General features: G+C 26.5%; 1 protein-coding gene across 1 annotated transcript in view; it reads left to right on the plus strand.

The window, feature by feature from the left end:
- The window catches only part of Tmem131 (Transmembrane protein 131), a 92,361-nt gene that overhangs the window by 36,185 nt on the left and 42,773 nt on the right, over nucleotides 1-13,403 (plus strand). Inside the window, exons 16-22 of the mRNA XM_016070370.4 lie at nucleotides 499-618; nucleotides 2,176-2,280; nucleotides 4,428-4,508; nucleotides 6,025-6,177; nucleotides 7,360-7,435; nucleotides 11,481-11,598; nucleotides 11,669-11,804. Coding sequence (XP_015925856.2) covers nucleotides 499-618; nucleotides 2,176-2,280; nucleotides 4,428-4,508; nucleotides 6,025-6,177; nucleotides 7,360-7,435; nucleotides 11,481-11,598; nucleotides 11,669-11,804 — 789 coding nt within the window. The remainder of the gene's footprint in view (nucleotides 1-498; nucleotides 619-2,175; nucleotides 2,281-4,427; nucleotides 4,509-6,024; nucleotides 6,178-7,359; nucleotides 7,436-11,480; nucleotides 11,599-11,668; nucleotides 11,805-13,403) is intronic.

Here is a 13,403-nt window from a genome sequence, read left to right on the forward strand (position 1 = left end):
CAAATTAAAATTAAAAAATTCATAATTTTAGTTAGAAAGTTATTGAAATACATCTTATATACTAGTATTGTTTGTATTTTTTCGTATATTTAATACCTTCTTAATGGTTTTTATGTAACAAATTAAATTGTATGTATGCGTATTTAGAACACTTGTGTTAAGTCTGCAATCAATACTTGCTTTGGTATAGTAAAATTCAGTTCGGTGTTACGGACAAAAAGCCTTTTTTTAATTGTTTTTGTGGAGCTGTGTATCTGCAAATTTACTGTATGTCTGAACTTGCTGAAAGCTATGTTTTCTGTTATATTTTAATGCTGGCCACATAAGTTCTTGAAATACATTGCTAGTCATTAAAATTATGTTTATAAATTAATATAATTTTAAATGTATCTTTGTATATCTAATTAGTGTAAAATTCTGTCTTAAGTATGAAATTTGATTTAAGTATTTCATATTTATCAATGTTATTACAATAATATTGAATGTCCCATTTATTAGGTAAATTTAAAATTTTGGGGCTCTAATGCAAGTAAAACTTACGTTGAACTCGTTGGAGTGGACAAAGGTAATGCCAGCACATTAGCATGGAGGCAAAATTTTTCATCAATGGCTCGCAGTGTAAGTATATTTTAAATTTGTTTTAGTTGTTAGTCATAGCCTTTTTTTTATTTAAATGTTTTTTTTCCTAATTTTTTATATCAATTAAGATAAATTTTGAATCACATTTATGAAAAAGAAGTGATAATATGATAAATGTTAACATAAAATTGATAATTGATTTGTTTGTCTATATTTTTATCAAGCTAATTATAAGCATTAATAGTGTAAATTTTTGTATACAACAATTGCTTGTACAACAGATGTATAATTGCTTTTCCTTGGAACTAAATTATTTAAATATGGCACATTAAAAGTTTTGACTTCCATATGAAAACTATATATTTTTTTATTATTTTGTTTTTATATTGCTGAATCTGATCATAGTTGCTTGCTTTATAGATCAGCTGTTCTACCTATTTCTTTTTTCTCTTTTTTTGTGCTGCTTAATATTCAAGCTTTCATACTTTTTAAGGGTGCTTTTCTTTCTGTTGAAATGCACCCATTGATCTTCCCCTATTCTTACATTAGACTTAGCTTCTGACGTTGGTCGTTGGTCAATTAACTTATTTGGAAGCGTAATATCTTTTATGTGTGGTACAGAATTACCGATGAAATAAGCCATGCCATTTGCTATAAATGTTTCTGAAAATTTATAAGATATTTGTTAATATCTTGCTCTGTTTTATTCTATCTTTGCTTGTATAGATGACCTATGCTGCATTATTCAAATGTGTTGATATGGTATTTTAGTGCAAAAATATTTTTTTTTCAAAAATGATTAAATTTTTGTATTAACTAATTCACTAGGAATTGTTATACTTTAATTGCTATCTGAAACTTTATTGTTTACTTAAATGAATAAAGTAAGAAAATGTATCTCATTTTTATTCATATATGTGAAAAAAAATCCAAAATTAATAATTTTTAATATAATAATCATCATGACAGAGTGGAAATCCTTTTTATGTAATATATAAATACTTTAAATATGTAAAGTATTAGTACTGTTTAGAATAAAGTCTATCTAAAGTATTTCTCAATAAATATATGTTTCACATAAACACATCAGAAGATTTATTTTTTAGTTCATAACTTTTTGGCCTTTTAATATGACATATTCAAGCACCTTGTTGCAGAAATCCTAATAACTTCATTGATGAAATACCGATTCATTTTTTTATAGATAAACCTAAGCACTGTGCCAGTATAATATAAATTTACTATTAAAATTCCTTAAACTTCCTCTTTAAGTGTAATGCTAGTTATCGCTTTCAAATGTGACATAAATTTAAACTAGTTTTCCGAAATAAAATATCTTTTTAACTTGATATTACTCATTGTTAAATGTGAATTTTCTGTTTTTCTAACCTATTAAATATTTTAGAGGATTACAATATATTGGATATTAGTGAATTGTGGAAAGATAATAATTCGTCATAATAATTCGTTTATTTGATTATATACTTAATAAATAAAAAATCATCTTTTTTTTGTTTAAATAAAATTTTTAACAGGTTTTATTTCTGTTTCTTTTCTTTTCTGTAAATGAAAGTATATGTTTGAGTTCTCTTTTAGCTAATTCTGAAACCTCAACATTACGCAATATTTAGAATTGGTATTACCGCTCCTAATCATGAAGGTTTGTTTCAAGGTCAAGCATTTGTTGAAACACAATATGAAGTATGAATTACTTTTCATTTTACTACATTCCTTGTTATTTATGTTTTGAAATTTCACTATCTCTATTTCTCATTTTGTTAAATACTTATTGATTTGATAAGAAAAAAGTTTTAGGAAGTTTTTCATATGAATTTTACTTCAAAAGTACATTGAAAAATGAGTCTTGAAAATTTGTAGCAATAATAATTTATGTATTATAATTGAAAAATTATTTACATACCCAAAGGTATACATCACATTATAATTTTTAAAACCCTTGTTAAATAAATAATGTGTGGCAAAATGTTATAAATTTTATTAGTTTCTGAGAAAAGTATAGACATAAAATATAATTGGGATTCTGCTTATGTGGATTTTAAAACTTGAAATAGTAATGTGATATTAGACACAATGTACCCTATTTACTTCTATTATTCATTAATTTGTAACTATTTTAATTGTTTATTTTAAACTTTTAATTATTTCACAATGAGGTTTTCAAAAGTTGTGAGTCTTTTAAAGTGTGTATGGTAAATTTAGCCAGCATTTATATAATGTGCCATTATTTTGACAAATAAGCTCAGGCAAAGAATATACATGGGAAAGAAGTCTAGCTTCCATAGGCATAATGTAAACCAGTCCTCTATGGTTTTGTGGTTTCTGTGTTTAAAGGAGAAAACAACAGTCAGTAGCACATCAGCAGAGGTTGAAGAAGGTGAAGAAGAAAGGTTTTTCTTTTTGATTATTGTTGGTTTGTCTTGCATTTTTACACTATTAATAAACAATGATCTTTTAAAGCTACGGATTTTTTTTTTTTTGAGAATGCATTTATCTCACACATCTTGATTAAATCTGCTAACACAATTTGACATAGAAAGAAAGAATAAAAGGGCAGTTTGTGGGAGGTAGCATACCTAACCATACATGTTCTAACATGCAGCACGTGTTCCAACAACTGGTACTCAGATGACATAGCTCCAGATTGTCTCTTTACTTCTTAGGCACTTGTGCTAGAGCTAAGTACATATGATACTCTGTTCAATCTGAGTATGTTACTCATTCTGTTTTCCTGGTGTAGTTTACCACACCGTACAATTCCCTGTATTACTTATGTAATCAAAGAACTGGACTTCTCCTTTCTACATTGTTAAGCTCAGGTGTATCATGAAACTCTAGAATTATATGTATATTTGACTAATTTTATGTAAACTACATTTCCCCCCAGTTCTCTGCATCAGAAGTTGTAGTTAAGCAATGATGTAAAAGAATAAGCAAAATGATGTGCATAAAAATTAAAGAGGAACATAATTCACTTGTAATCATCTAATGTGTCATGGTTTGGCCAACCCTTTCATAGAGTTAGAACTGTTTATTTATTTTTTGTTCTGTTGAATATTAGAGATTGCTTTGAATACGTTTTGAAGTTATAGCTTATAAAAACATACTTTATTATTGCCTGGGAAGTTTTACCATCTGATTGAGCTGAATTGAAACGATGACTGATAAAATAAATGTGATATAACTTACCCTAATATTTCCTGGTTAGCTACAAATCTGATGATTTGAGCAAACTAAGTTTCAATGTATGCTATTCTAATGTTAACTTCATGCTTCTACATATTATTTAATTGAAATTCCTGTCTATCAACAACTCAAAGTTTGAAGCTGCAGTTTTAGTGGCAATTAAAATTTTTTTATCAGTCTTATTAGCTTTTTCACCCCTGGATTATTTGATATGCAAACTTTTACTAGAACGAAAGTAATTTATTAAGCTATAACAATAAAAGCTAAATAAGGTCTTATTTTCTTACTTACACCACTAACAAAACTTTAACTTGGAATTTTTTAGCAATGATTTGTTTATTTGCAAATTAGCATGAAAAACGCAATAACAGATAACTTAGTTAGTGTTAATAGTGTGCGAAGTAAGTGTGCGAAGCTCCAAAGTGTTTCTTTAAAGCAAAATTAGATGTGAAAAATATTTTAATAACTTAATTTCACATAGTACTTTTTCATCATTATCAAATAAATTCGTAGTTTTTATTATTATAATTTTTTCTGTGTTTCATACATAAATAATTGGTTTTTATTATTTTATTTGAAATAAAGAATATAATTTTATTACAACTCCTATTTTTTTAAATAATAATAAAAGTTTTTTTTTCCAGAAAATAAATGTTCCTTTTAACTTAAGAACTGCAAAGGGTGCATTGCGAGTTGATGAAATATTTTTTGAAAATTCCTTTCCAGTAAGCATTTTAAATTTTAACTTACCTTATATTCTATTTTTTTAAAATCAGTTTTGGTTTAGGATTCTTTCTTTTTCTAAAGTATCTTTACTTTAACTATGACTAATCCTATGACTTTTCTTGTCCTAAGTACAGAATTACAATAGCTTTAAAATTTGTTATGAGTTAGCTTCTGACATTTCTATCAGTAAGTAAATGTTATTGTTCATGCAAATTTACTGATTCACGCCTTCATTTTTTAAGGCGTGAAAAGAATGAAGGGAAAATAAATGATTTCCACAAATAACAAAAGTATTCTTATACAAGAGTAGAAATTAGTAGTTTGTCATAAAGCTTATTCTACTTTTGTTACGATGATTTATAATTAACCCCAAGAAATTTTTTTTTCAAGAAACTGTACTACAACACTCTTAAATGGAATGAATGTGGAAAAAAATTTTCATAGTATTTATTGCATTTTTCTGAGAAACTTCAAAAAGTACCTTGTTTAAATCTTAGACTGATAAGTTAACTTAATTTTTTTAAATCGAAACTTGCTGTAAAGTATGAAAAAGAGTTGATAACTTTTAAACTACAGAGGAAAGTCCCATATTCAGAATTGTTTGGATGGAAAATGGATTTCTTCAGTTAATAGGTTTTTAAGGCCTAATTTAATAATAATAAAAAAAACTGAAACAAGGACCAAAATTTAGTAGATTTTTTTTTTCAAAAACATCAAACATCTATAATTTAAAGCAAAACAAATCTTGTCTGCTGGTGTTCTTTTTATACACAATAAATATTCAGCTTCATTAATACTAATAGTTTATTCTTCCTAAAGTTTGTTTTTGTTCCACTGTTCTTGTCATTTCAACAACTCTTTTACTGCACTTATTGAGGCAAAATAAATATTTAACTATCATAGAAGCAGCAAGATGAAAATTTGCTTTTCTGAAAAATAAAAAGTTTTGCTTATTTTGATTGATAAGTGTCCGGAAAATAAACGGTTCCGGTAAGTGAACTTAGTTCTGTATATGATTATATTAATTTTTTATAGTTTAAGTTCAGTTCTTCATAACTAAACAATGCATTGCCTTCTTGTTTGTTATGTTTGTGACTGTTACTTTCGCAATAAATCATATTTGCTTGATATACAAATGACAGAAAGGGCTAAAATGTTTCATATTTTCTGCAATAAAAAAGATCTTTTATGCAATCTCTAACTGGTGGTTAAATTTTTTTGTACTTTGTTTGCTATTTTCTCATTCATTTCATTGTTTCTCATTCTTTACTTTCTTTAAGTGTAAAAAGATTCAGTATAGAAAAGTACAGCATGAAACAATTTATTATTTGTTGCATTTGACTTTTAGCAAGCTTGGTTGTTTAGGCTGCAACCTTGCCTGAAATGGCTAATATTAGTTACATGATATATAGATAATTTAGTTTAATTATTTAAAATTATATACATTTTATTATTTTATTATCTCAGCAATTGAAACAGTTCTTATCTCTAATAGACACTTTTTGATTATTTTAGGGCAAAATATCTACTCAAAGTTTATATGTCCACAGTACCTTTTCACATTCCATGACTATAACGGGTATTACTACTGTGCCTGATGATTCTAGGTTTATGTTTGATCCTTTAAAACATAGCTCTCCTGTACTACATCCTAACTCCAGAACTTTGGTATGTATGAGATCAATAGTGGCAAGTTTTAGGTTAACAGCAGTTAATATTACTTCCGTTAATGTTAGATGTGATTGAAATAGTTTTTATTTAAAGTAATCTCACAGGAGAAAAAAATTTCATCCTCCAAGTATTGAGCCATGGTAACAATTTTACTTATCTTTCCCTTCTAGGTACTCAGGGCTGCTAACTTTTTGTGCTCAGGGGAAAAATTTTTTAATTGTAGTTAAGTTTATGTTTTGATGTATGAATATTTGTTTTGCAAATTTATTTAATGTTTTTTCCATACCACTACATGTCAGTGATTCTAAAGTTCATATGAAACGCCACTTAATGAAAATTCTCAGGTTGTAAAATTTTTAAATGTTGGAAAAATTAACAAAAATTCAAGAAACTTTAATGTTTAACTATCTGCCACTCTATTAAATATTTTGTAAAAGATGTAGTTGTTGGTAGCCCTGCATACTATTTTCTCATTGAATAAAGGTTTTTTTGGACCAAGAAAGCTACCAACTTAAAGTTTGAAAAAAGCTAATATTTATACTCATTGAGTTAACGAAGATTCAAAATTTCTTAGCTATCTGCTATGTATGATAATTGATTTGCCATGATAGTTTATAAACCACTTCATTTAAAAATGAGCTTTCCTCCTTCCTTGGAAAAAAAATGGAAAATAAGTTAACTGATATAACAAAAAACTAAAATGCCTTAATGTTAATTTTACCCCAAACTTTTACCAAATTCTGATCATCTAGAAAAAGGCATGCCTGCATGGTAAATAAGCATATCTGCTAGTTGAAATATGGGTATTGAGCTCAAAATACTATAACAAATTCTTTGAAAGTTTTTATAAGAAATTCTAATAAAATTCTTGATAATTTTTAAATTTGTAAAAAGGTCAATTGCCTGGATAGAAAAAATTATTGTAATAAGGTCTGTTTTTCAAGGAATTTAATATTTTTAATCTAATTAAATTGAAGTAAAAATCTAGTAGTCTAGATTTTGACAAGATTGCATGAACTAAAGTCGAATGTTGAATTACAAATTTTTTGTTATGTTGATAAGGTTACTTGATACAAGAAGCCTTGTAAAGACAACCATCTATAAACTAATGTTTGAATAATGTAGTTTATTGTAAATCATTTGTGTTAGTTATGTATAGCTATAATTCTTTTTTTAAAGGTAGGGAAAATGCATTTTGATCACAGAAAATACTGTAAACAGAAGTGTTATAGTGGCCTACCAACTACTACTTCAAGTGAGTTTTATGTGATCCTTTTAGCATTTAAATAGTTTTAAACGATGTATTTTTCTTCTTTGATTTAATGTTGCTTTATTTGCTAAACTCTTAAGGTTATAAGTTAATTTTTTTTCTTCACAAATCTAGTGAAAATTCAGAATTGTATGTATATACAGTGTAACGTCCCATATCCGGACGTCCCTTTTCCGGAAGGATCGATTTCCTGAACACTTTTTAACAATTAAAATAAACATCTCTTCATCTTCCCCTTTCTTAAAAAAAAAGGACCTTTTGACATGTTTTCTTTTCTAGCTTGCATTGAACCCCCTGATTTATGCATTGAACCTATAAATCACAAAGGGGAACAGAAGATCTACCAAGACCATTGAGTGACCATTAGTGATGCTCCTACTTTGGAATGCAGGGAAAGAGGGAGATTTGTTTTCAAAAGATTGCAACTGAGTCCCTTCCCCCCTCCTTTCCTATGTAGCTGGCTAGTGAAAGAGGCACTTCCTGAAACCAAGAAAAGGGTAAACACACCAAGCGTTAACGTTTGGAGAGGGAATCAAAATGGAAAATTTAAATAGGTCTAAAAGGATGCACGTCCTTGAGAAACATTAGTTCTTCCCCATACCATGTAATATTTAGGAGGCGGGGGGGAAAAAAGGGGGTAACATTCTTTCTTTAGCAGATTCTTTCAGTCATACAAGAAAAAATAAAGAGAACCCCATCAGCTTGCCCCACCTTTATGCTTGATTGATAGCCAATGATTGGAGAGAAAACAATAATTTGTAACTTCCCCGCCCTCAACTTGAATGATCTACTCTTTACACTTATTTTCTTTCACAAATACGGAGGAAATGAATTTTTCTCCTCCACCTACCCATTTTAATGAATAACAGGAATTTCCCTTTCTTGCTTGAATCGTTCTAGTTAAAAATGACGGATTATTATTTTCATAACTATAATTTTTTTTTCATTTTCTATATTTTAAGCAATAATTTTTTTTCTAATATTTCATATTTGATTCATTGGATAATCTAATACTAAAACATTATCCCCTTTAAAAATAATGTTTATTTATTTTTTGCTTCTTAGATTTAGATCATTTTAAGCTTTGTTCCAGAATGACGTGAATTTCCCCTTCCTGTTTGAATCGTTCTTGTTCAAAATGGCGGATTAATATTTTCATAACTGTCAAATTTTTTTAGTTTTCTAAATTTTCAGCAATATTTTTTTTCTAATACATATTTTATGTTTGATTGATTAGATATTCTAATACTAAGACATTATTCCCCTTAAAAATAATGTTTATTTATTTTTTGCTCAGATTCAGATCGTTTATTAGATCATTTTAAGCTTTGTTTACCTAGGGGGTCTATTATACCTAATCGGAAAAATCTATTATACGGACTTCTGGAAGTCCCACCAATTCCGGATACACGACTTTACACTGTATTAATATTACTTAGGTAAAGGTGTATCAACTTTATTTTGACACAAAACGTCATTATTTATTTCTTTATATTTTTTTTGCTCAGCTCAGATTTATGAAGCAGATAATATTGTAGATAATTTAAAATGAAGTTATTCAGAGAAATGAGCACATTATTATAAATTTATTTGGATAGTTTTGACTGAAGGAGAGTATTGTGGGGTTTAAATTTCTTCTTTTCCTGGAGCAAGAAGAAGAAATAAACAAATAAATTTATTATTTATTCTGTAAAAAAACTTTGTTTCAATATGCACAATAGCAGTTTATTTAAACATTTTTGGAGCAATATATTGTGTATTTCCTACCTGAATTGAGTAATTACATAGTTACATGTATATATAAAAAAATGAGATTTGACTAAAGAAATTGTTTGAATTAGATCAAAATATCAGTTACACAAGTAATAAATGTTTTATTTTCAATGAGATTCCTATGAATAACATCATATATTTTATTGTAAAAGTTTAACTTAAAAAAGTAATCACTAAAAATTAGTTTAACTTTAAAGTCCTTGCATTTTCTAACATTAAAACAGTTATTCTATTGCATATATACCATTTTGTAAGTTTTATGTCATTTTATTACCCATTGCTAAAAATTAAGTAATATAATTTTAAAATGAAGCTGTTTTTTACTCAAATATATTATGAGCATATACTAAATTTTATTTGTTGACTCTATTTAAACCAGAGTTCGTGATTTTTTTAAAAAAAATAAAAAAATCGGATTATTTTGATTTAAATCAGATTTTTTTGATTTAAATCAGATTTTTTTGATTTTTATTTAAATACACTATAAGAGCTTTAATTTATGATCAAAAAAACTTTATAAATGTTTAATCAAAATTAAATTAATGTTAAAACTATATTATAACAATATTTTAGAAGCTCTAACTTACTAAAATAATTTTTCATTATAATGCGTAGCGACCATTTTGATACAAAGACATGATTGAAGTTAAAAGACAAGATAAAATAGATAATTTAAGGAATACTACTTTAACTAATAACACAAAGTTTCAATTAGCACAGCATAATTTTAATTTAAAATTGTGATCTCTTTTTTTTTCTCATGATTTATAAAATGGCAAAATAAATGCAACAGATTGTGTTTATAAATGTTGTTATTCATCAAAAAATAAATATTCAATCTATATATTTTTATGTTAAAATATTCATTTTTAATCCTTTATCAAAATACATAAGTTAAGCTAAAAAACATTTTTAAAAAAATCTATGTACTCATTGGAATTTTTTTTCACAAAAGAAAATCTGATAATTTCAAAGATACCGTAAACATATTATGAGAAGAAAAATAAAAACCAGTTAATAACCCTACTGCTTCAAATAGACTTTGATAGGGAAGAATGACACTATATCAGGAAAAAAATATCTGAACTCAGCTTTTTTTTTTCTTTCTATTTTTGGCATATTAAGGTAATTTCTTTTTAATATAACCTCAAGCTTTAGAAATATAGAAATTTCCATCAATAAACTATAATGTAGATTTGAATTCCATGCTTTTTTAATCAAAAGGTAGAATTTTAATTAACATTTGCTTTTTGAAAAAAAAAAGCATGTTTATTTACTTTCTACAGCTATGCAAGTCTATATTAAGACAGCATTAAATATTTACTTTAATCTGTACTTTCAATGTTAAGAATCAAAAGATTTTTAAACATGTAATTTTAAATGTGTTTAACACACTCCAAGAAAGAAAGTAATTTTGTTAACTAAAATGAATTAATGCAGCAATTCATTTAAAATAAATTTTAAAACTAAGAAAAGAAAATAGTAAAAGTATCAATAATTTAAAACACTGTTTTTTAACTTTTAAAATCAATATATTATATATATAAAAATCAGTTGATTTAAATCAATGATTTTTTTAAAAAAATCATTTGATTTTAATCATGATTTAAATCGGGATTTAAGTCAAGCTGATTTAAATCAACGAACCCTGATTTAAACTAGTTTCAACAATCAAGTATATGTTTAAATCATTATAAGGTTTAAACCACTATTAGGTTTAAATTATTATTAGGTTTTAAGAAGTATTTATTGGCATAGTTTATAATCATTTGTGTTAAAGAAATTATGATGGGTAAAACTGTCTTTGAAAATTCCTAGTTGTACCATTTTCCTTAAATTTTATGTAACCAACACTGATAAATAGTCTAACGCTATTACAGTTTAATGTACAGAAATGCTTCAATATCAGGAGTTAATGGTTTTGATTTATCTATCTGTGATAAGGAAATTTTTCTAAATTCCCAAACTTGTTTTTGGGCATCATTGGTAACATAGCTTTTAATACTATATGCTATGACTTCCTTTTGAACAAAATTTTTAAAAATTAAAACATTATTAGATTTATCAGCAAAATATCAATATTTTTATATCAGATCTAAGCAGTTATTTTGGTTTGCCTAAAACAACATTCTGTTGGATGATCAATGACAAAATAGCTTCAGTTTGTACTGAGCAGATAAAATTTTTTTCTCCTTTTTTTCATAATATGAAGAAGTATTGTAGTTACTTTTTTAAAAAAAATCATTTTTATTTTCAGTGGGACATCAGTGGTTGTTAGGTATGGCTTTACCTCCTGATGTTGGTGATATGGATCGAGACTTGTTTCGTACCCTTTGTAAACGATGGCATAGTTTAATTGATTTAGAAGAGCGAACGTAAGTTTAATATACTAAATTTATCTTTCATAATTTATTTGTGTTATTCTAAACTTTAATTATTTTTCAGGACTAATATAACTTTAAGAATAGACACTACTGAAGTTAGAGGTTATTTATTAAAAGCTCATGCATCTTTACAATGGCCCCGTTTGTTTAGCAGATATAGATTGAAATTTCCTATCACACAAATTGGTAACCGCACAGTATGTATCTTTTATTGTTTTATATCTTTTCCTGTTTCCTCTTTATTTTTGGTTTAAATTTTTAAATAATTCTATTTTCAATGATTTTCTACTATTAAGTTTTCAAATGACCAATTGTATTGCAATATCCATCTGCTATCTATCTACTGATATCCATTTTTATTTAAATGATTGCTTTTGTTTTATTACACTTTGTTTTATTGCTTTTGTTTATGATTGCTTTTGTTTTGTTAATTTCTAAATTGTTAAAGCCTGTTTCTATGAAATAATGCTAGTGTTTTTCAGTGTATTCATTTCTTTACCTACTCCAAAGAAACATTTATATCTTGTTATATTTATCAACTATAAAACATATATTTTTTGAATTTTGTGAAATGTATATGACTAAATCTAAAAATTAAAAAGTCTGAGGTGGGTTTGTTTAAATAACTTTTGATTTATCAGACTAAAAACTGAATTTATGTATGAGGATGTTTTTCTTTTAAAATTAACTTTACTAATTTGTGCTTATGCAAATAAAATGCTATCACATGATATTTTAATGAAAAACCAAAGGTTTTGTTTAAAACCTAATTTCAACTAAAGCTGTAAACAGGAACAATCATAATTATTTGAACTTAATTTAGTATAATTATAGTTTTAGGAGATAAACCTTTTGTTTTTTAACTACTCCATTGACAATTATTATCAATATTAAAACTAAAATATCAATAGAGCTTGACTGAAACTAAGGATTTTTTGGCATTTTTTATCAATTTTTTTATTGTGGCTTATAATTATAAGGTATGCAAAGCTATAAAGCATCTATTATATTAAAAAAATGCTGCTTTATTTTTTTATTTTATTTAAGCAGCCTCTATCACACCTGTACGCAATTGCAACATTTATTAGTTATAGCTAAAATAAATTTCTTTTTAAAATCATGGTACCAGAGAAAATAGCATTTAATGGAGTATATATCAATGTTATTCTATGTTAATACAATTTTACTATAACAGCTGCACAGGTAGTTATAAAACGTCATTGGCAGTCTTTCTGCTTGCACTTGTTTTTATATTAACTGTATTAAAACTTCTTTTTATTAATTTTTTAACCAATAGAATTACAGTAAATTCTCAGTATTAACATATTTCCAGCTTGTTCCCATTTTAGTTCCTGTATTAATATTGTAATAGAAATTCTGGTATTTAGTAGTGCTTGTGAAACTATTTTATGGAAATACTGACCAGGGTTGCCACTCTTTAGGGAAAACCTGGAAAATACAGGGAATTTAAAAATCTGCTAAAATAACAGGGAAAAGGCAGAGAATTTTGAATTTTTCCTTACTGACTAGGAAAAAACAGGGAATTTAATTTAAAAAATGCAGACCTCTCAGAGCACTATCTTTGGGATATTTAAAGATGATGGTTCAGCTATATTATATTATTTCATTTATAATAGCATTATTTGTTTAATGTTGTTCTGTTTCTTATTTCATCAAGATTTTAAAGGAAATAAAGCTAGCATTTTTGTCATAATATAGTTCATAAGAGCCCAGTGAACATTTTCTTTTCTTTCCTTATTATAAATGAAGACTAAATCATCATTGTTAAAGGAATC

This window comes from Parasteatoda tepidariorum, chromosome 12, assembly GCF_982258835.1.
Source record: "Parasteatoda tepidariorum strain Cologne lab strain chromosome 12, Ptep-v5.0, whole genome shotgun sequence".
Lineage (NCBI taxonomy): Eukaryota > Metazoa > Arthropoda > Arachnida > Araneae > Theridiidae > Parasteatoda > Parasteatoda tepidariorum.